The sequence below is a fragment of the Triticum urartu genome, chromosome 2 (genome assembly GCF_003073215.2).
Source record: "Triticum urartu cultivar G1812 chromosome 2, Tu2.1, whole genome shotgun sequence".
Taxonomy (NCBI): Eukaryota; Viridiplantae; Streptophyta; class Magnoliopsida; order Poales; family Poaceae; genus Triticum; species Triticum urartu.
In genome coordinates this window covers 580544046-580550548 of record NC_053023.1, presented here as the reverse complement: position 1 = coordinate 580550548, position 6503 = coordinate 580544046, and the positions used below count along the sequence as shown (strand labels likewise).

The 6503-nt window shown below is 48.7% G+C and overlaps 1 protein-coding gene across 1 annotated transcript; it reads left to right on the top strand.

The window, feature by feature from the left end:
- Positions 1-1405: 1405 nt before the first annotated feature.
- Positions 1406-1991, top strand: LOC125533686 (chitinase 5-like). Its single transcript, XM_048697053.1, has one exon. It carries the CDS (start codon positions 1478-1480, stop codon positions 1739-1741), a length of 264 nt encoding a protein of 87 aa, XP_048553010.1. The 5' UTR covers positions 1406-1477; the 3' UTR covers positions 1742-1991.
- Positions 1992-6503: the final 4512 nt, after the last annotated feature.

Sequence of the window (6503 nt, the reverse complement as noted above, 5' to 3'; positions counted from 1 at the left end):
CATATGACATCCCATATGTCTGAAAAGTTTTAAGAAATATGTAATAAAGTATATAATCAACATGTTGAAATCAAGTTGCTACGACCTACACATGGATCCATCAATCCATGTATTTGAGTTAGGAGTTTAGTGATATGTAAAAGTTACAGAATAGTTTCACAGCTCATGCTTCTGAGAACGCCTCAAAGAAATGGTCTGTTTGGTTGACCCAATTGAACCTTATTGCAGATGGTTTTATTGATGACTTGTCATGTAATTGAACCTTATTGCAGATGGTTTTATCGATGACTTATCATTTTGGGTCATGCTCTAAATAAAGCAAAATACTGGCTTCCACACTATGGAGGGTATCATCTAAATCTCAAAATAGGACACGATACGAGACATGGAACGAGAAAAGTCACTATTTCCATTTCATAAAATTCGAGGTTGTGAAGCTTATGTTAAGTGAGTTCTTATGTTGGACGAGCTCACGCTCAATTCTTAAAAGAAAATTGTGTGATATCCAAAAGAAATATTAGAGTATTATTGTTCCACAATGGTGAGTAGCTTAAACAAGATGACAAGTGTTTGTGACCCAAACAATGTTTTCTCGCGAAATATTTTATTACCCGGAAGACTAAGGGGGATCGCAACAGCTTGAAGATGTTTAAGAAACACCACTCAAGGATGTCCATCGAGCCCCTTTTTCAAAAATGAAAAACGAAAATCATATTTTAATGTTTCAAAAAATTGTTTCTTTCCATGGAAACTTATGTGTTTTTTGCACAAATGTGTAAAAAATCGTTTGAAAATATTGTGATGTATGCTGTACAAAAAAGACAAAATTATGGCCCAAGAAAAAGAAAAGTCGGTCCATTTTGAAAATACACATTTGCCTTGTTTTGGTACGCCACGTGTGAAAGTATAATGTTATGAAACTTTTCTCGGATGTGTTAAACTTGTATTTCTGTCTTTACAAATTTTGCCAGTTTCTTTTGCGCTATGAAAACATGTTTTTTTTTAAAAAAAACAAGCTCACTGGAGCCTGGCCACCATTGGTCATTTGCGTGGATTCCTGTTTCTATATAGGATAAGAATCAATCAATCACATTAAAAAAATATTAGCCTAGATTCAATGAAAAATTTCTATGCTATGCTTTCAATTGCATGTCTTTTCCTATAAAAATTGAGATACTTATCATTTCATCATCAGATAGCCCGGTCAGCAGCCACCGTTCCAGACCGGGGACGTCATCGCTATTGGCCGTGCGTGGCCGCTGCAGCTGTGCCTAGATATGGCTAACAAACCGAGATAAGGTGCGCGTCATCATTTTCATATGTGTAACTTCCACACGTAATCTCATCATATTTCCTTTTCTGCTATCGAACTCTCCTATATAAACCACCACCCCAGGCGGAACTTCTCCATCTCAAATAGCTGCGCCACACCAACAGCAGAATCTTAACCAGTTACCCGGCCACTTATCAAGCACAGATGGCAAAGCTAGCGATGCCGCTCACTGCGACATTCCTGGCCTTCGGGCTGGCAGTGCTCCTCCTGTCCGCCGCTGGTCCGGCGGTCGCGCAGAACTGCAACTGCCCGGCGGGCATGTGCTGCAGCCAGTGGGGTTACTGCGGCACGGGCCCGGACTACTGCGGCGCCGGGTGCCAGTCGGGCCCGTGCACGGTGGCGAGCAGTGGCGCCGCAGCTGCGGAGGCGTCTGGCGGCAAGCCCGTGGGGAGCGAGCGCACCCCATAGGTGACGTGGGTGCACCCGCCTCAACTCCCAGGCCTGAAATGTGATGGTCCTCCGATCTTAATAGAATAAAGCTAAGTAAGTGAATTGCTGGGAGCTAAGTATAGCAAAGCTGCCGTGTAATGGATACGGCTAATACGTACCGAGTGAGTACCTCCTAGATGGCCAGAGCAGTGTTGTCGAGGAGGAAATAAGCCTCGGACAACGATGGTTGTTCAATATATTTGAATCAAATGTTTTACCGCTTTGCATCCATGGTAAATTGCATTTGGTGTGTATCAACTATCTAAAAAATGAATTTGAAACAAATTGAGAGAGAGAGAGAGATAAGATGCGCGTCATCATTTGCGTATGTGTTACGTCCAAGCGTAATCTCATTATCATGTACTCGTGTGATGCAGCCCTGCCCATAATATTTCCTTTTCTGCTATCGAACTCGCTTATCTATACAATTACTAAGCTCCCACAAAATAGAGCCCTCTGGTTCATCGTGGACTTTGGTCAAATGGTGGACCCATCAAAACAGGTTTTCTAGCCAATGATTACTGTGTGGCGACGTATTTAGTAGAAGCAAAAGTAAAACTGATTTTTCTTGACTCAATTGTTTGCTTTTTGTTTGGTCGACCGCATCCTCCAACGGTGCCCGACACATTTTTTCCGCGTCCACTTAAAAAAAGCAATTTTGAAAACATGCATTCAAATTAAACATAAGTAAACATTAAATGACCGGTCAACCGCGGGTAAAAGTTTACTTAAACATTTATAAAACATAAAAAACTAAACAAACGCGCCTCCCAACCACCTAGCACGCTGCCCTAGGCTTCGCCATCGTTTTCCATCATCGACGGTGAGGTCGACGAAGGCTGGCAGCGGCGCAGCCCATGGGAATGCGGTCTCCCACACCACACGTGCCGACTCCTACAGCATTTGCCCCACCGACAGCATTGTTGTGCGGCGCGCGCTCCTCCTTCTCCTTCTCCCGGTGCTCTTCCTCCACCTCCCGTGCCAAGCAGGCACGGCGCTCCTCCTCCTCACGCTCGTCTTGCATCCGATGCTCGCCGTCGACGCGCTCCTCGGACATGTGGAGTTGTCCCCAGTGCTCTAGGTAGGCCTCCTCTTGTTTCGGCGTGGCACCAGCGCGATGGACGGCATGCTCACCCACTCGCGAAGGATGCCAGTCCACGTGTACATGTCCAACTCCGGCTCCGTGGGCGTGAGCGTGAGCACCCGTGTGTGCTCAGGCTCGGCCTTGGGCTCGGGCCGCAGTGGGGCGTAGGCGTGGTCCCCCGCCGCCGACAGCGCGTGTCCTCCTTGCGCCGGCTCTCCTCCAAGGTGCGCTGGAGCGCCACCTCTAATGTGGCCTGGTGGGCCGCCCCCTCCTCCTCCGAAGCCACCTCCGTGGGCGGTGGCACGAACCCAAGGTTAAGTTTCATGGCGCCACGGCGGGCCATGTCGTGCTCTGTGGCGAACCAGACCTTCCAGTTGGGGGAGTCTTGAGCATACACAGGGTCACGCCGATGCTCTGGCGTTAGGAGGGCGCGACGCTTGCGCACCTTCTCCGCGTGCGCCTGCGCCGACCGCGCCACCTCCGACATCGGGATGCGGTGAGGGTCAAGGTGCTAGCCATGCAAGAAGTCGACATCTGGCCACGACAACGGGTGGCGGCAATGCCAATACCAACGCGCTTCGTGCACCTAGATGTATAGCTGGTCCTATGGCTGGTGACCACTAGCCGCATGGGGATTCATCGCGTAGGTTGACGGGGGCGGCTGCGGTGGCCGTGGCGGAGGGGGAGGCGGCGTGCGGGACGAGCTGGCGCCGGCATCGAGTTTGCCCTTGCTCTTGCTGAAGATAACCATGGCTAGCACTTGCGTTGTCGGCGGTGAGAGGAGAGAGTGTGGACAAATGTGGATGGGAAGGAAATGTGGATGACCCCCCACACACACACACTTGCATTAAGGACGAGTACGTTGCACACTTCTAGACGCTGCCATGCGGGCTGAGGTTAGGTGGATGCAATGACTACGACCGCGTGGAGTAGTTGTGTTGTCGACGTGCGAGCCCGAGGTGGACATTGAGTGGACACACGGTGCGTCCGTCTCGTGTTAGCGTGGACGCAAATTTGGGCCGCAAATGCATCCAGACGGGTAGCGAGCGGGCAACTTTTGGGTTTGGTTCATCGCGTAGAGCCAGTATTTTCACCTGTTTGGATGCAAACAGACACACACGAACAATTTAGGTCGGCATGTTTGGAGTTCCTCTAATCTATGTCAATAGCTGCTTGTTGCAAGGGACTAATTGACGTCAAGAGCTCTTTGCTGCTTGCTCATCTGTTGATGTCTACTTCAAATTGATGGCTTGATTCATGTGTTGATGTCTACTTCAAATTGATGGCTTGATTCCGTTGGAGCAAATGGGTTTGACCCAATTTTTAAATGGTTTTTGTTGGTTTCAGTCAGAGAGTTTGGTTTGTATAAATTTGGATTGTGTTGGTAAGTTTTATTAGTTTGCATGGTCTAGGGCTTAAACCTTTCCTAGACGGCTTGCCTGTTTGTTGATGAGCAGTTGTGACGCCCCCGATTTGACCGTATACTAATCATACATGCAAACGTGTACGATCAAGATCAGGGACTCACGGGAAGATATCACAACACAACTCTATAAATAAAAGTAAGTCATACAAGCATCATATTACAAGCCAGGGGCCTCGAGGGCTCGAATACAAGAGCTCGATCATAGACGAGTCAGCGGAAGCAACAATATCTGAGTATAGACATAAGTTAAACAAGTCTACCTTAAGAAGGCTAGCACAAACTAGGATACAGATCAAAAGAGGCGCAAGCCTCCTGCCTGGGATCCTCCTAAACTACTTCTGGTCGTCGCCAGCGAGATGCACGTAGTAGTAGGCACCTCCAGTGTAGTAGGAGTCGTCGTCGATGGTGGTGTCTGGCTCTTGGACTCCATCGTCTGGTCGCAGCAATCGGGTATAGAAAGGGGGAAAAGAGGGAGCAAAGCAACCGTGAGTACTCATCCAAAGTACTCACAAGCAAGGAGCTACACTACATATGTATGCATTGGTATCAAATGGAATAAGGGTATCATATGTGGACTGAACTGCAGAATGCCGGAATAAGAGGGGGATAGCTAGTCCTATCGAAGACTACGCTTCTGGCCACCTCCATCTTGCAGCATGTAGAAGAGAGAAGAAGGTAAGTTCACCAAGTAACATCGCATAGCATAATCCTACCCGGTGATCCTTCCCTCGTCGCCCTGTTAGAGAGCGATCACCGGTTGTATCTGGCACTTGGAAGGGTGTGTTTTATTAAGTATCCGGTTCTAGTTGTCATAAGGTCAAGGTACAACTCCAAGTCGTCCTGTTACCGAAGATCACGGCTATTCGAATAGATTAACTTCCCTGCAGGGGTGCACCACATTTCCCAACACGCTCAATCCTCTTTGTCCGGACACACTTTTCTGGGTCATGCCCGGCCTTGGAAGATCAACACGTCGCAGCCCTACCTAGGCACAACAGAGAGGTCAACACGCCGATCTAAATCCTATGGCGCAGGGGTCTGGGCCCATCGCTCATTGCACACCTGCACGTTGCGTACGCGGCCGGTGAGCAGACCTAGCAACCTCCATTACAAAGGAAGTTGCGTTATGCGGTCCAACCTGGCGCGCGCCGCTCAGTCGCTGACGTCACGAAGGCTTTGGCTGATACCACGACGTCGAGTGCCCATAACTATTCCCGCGTAGTTGGTTAGTGCGTATAGGCCACTAGCCAGACTCAGATCAAATACCAAGATTTCGTTAAGCGTGTTATTTTGAAGTAACCGCGGACGCCGACCAGGGCCAGGCCCACCTCTCTCCTAGGTGGTCTCAACCTGCCCTGTCGCTCCGCCACAAAGTAAAAGTTGGGGGCCGTCGGGAACCCAGGCCCACCACTACCGGGGTGGAACCACCTGCCCCTTCAACCCCCAACATCGGAATCACTTGCGGGTACTCAACAAGCCGACCCGACTTTAGTCACAACATTTATATGTATAAAGTATATAATATATACCCGTGATCACCTCCCGAGTGCTCACGGCCCGGTAGTATAGCAAGGCAGACAGACAAGAATGTAGGGCCACTGATGATAACTAGCATCCTATACTAAGCATTTAGGATTGCAGGTAAGGTATCAACAGTTGTAGCAACAATGAAAGGCTATGCATCAAAATAGGATTAACGGAAAGCAGTAACATGCTACACTACTCTAATGCAAGCAATATAGAGGAGAGTAGGCGATATCTGGTGATCAAGGGGGGGGGGCTTGCCTGGTTGCTCTGGCAAGAGAGAGGGGGCGTCAACACCGTAGTCGTACTGAGTAGCAGCGGCGTCGGTCTCGTAGTCTACCGGAGAGAGGAGGGGGAAGAAACAATGAATATAATGCAAACAGAAGCATAACGATGCATGGCAAGACAAGTAGCGGTGCTAGGGGTGCCCTAACGTGGTATGAGGTGGTACCGGTGAAGGGGGGAAACATCCGGGAAAATATCCCCGGTGTTTCGCGTTTTCGGACAGATGAACCGGAGGGGAAAATTTGCATGTTCGCTAGGCTAGGGATGCCTGGCGGACGAACGGGCTGTGTATCCGGATTCGTCTCGTCGCTCTGAGCAACTTTCATGTACAAAGTTTTTCCATCCGAGCTACGGTTTATTTTATATTAATTTTAAAAGATTTAAATTAATTTTAGAATTTATTTAATTAATTTAAACCAACA

Excerpts from the sequence above, each read along its gene's own strand:
- LOC125533686 (XM_048697053.1), top strand. The coding sequence starts at position 1,478 with ATGGCAAAGCTAGCGATGCCGCTCACTGCGACATTCCTGGCCTTCGGG.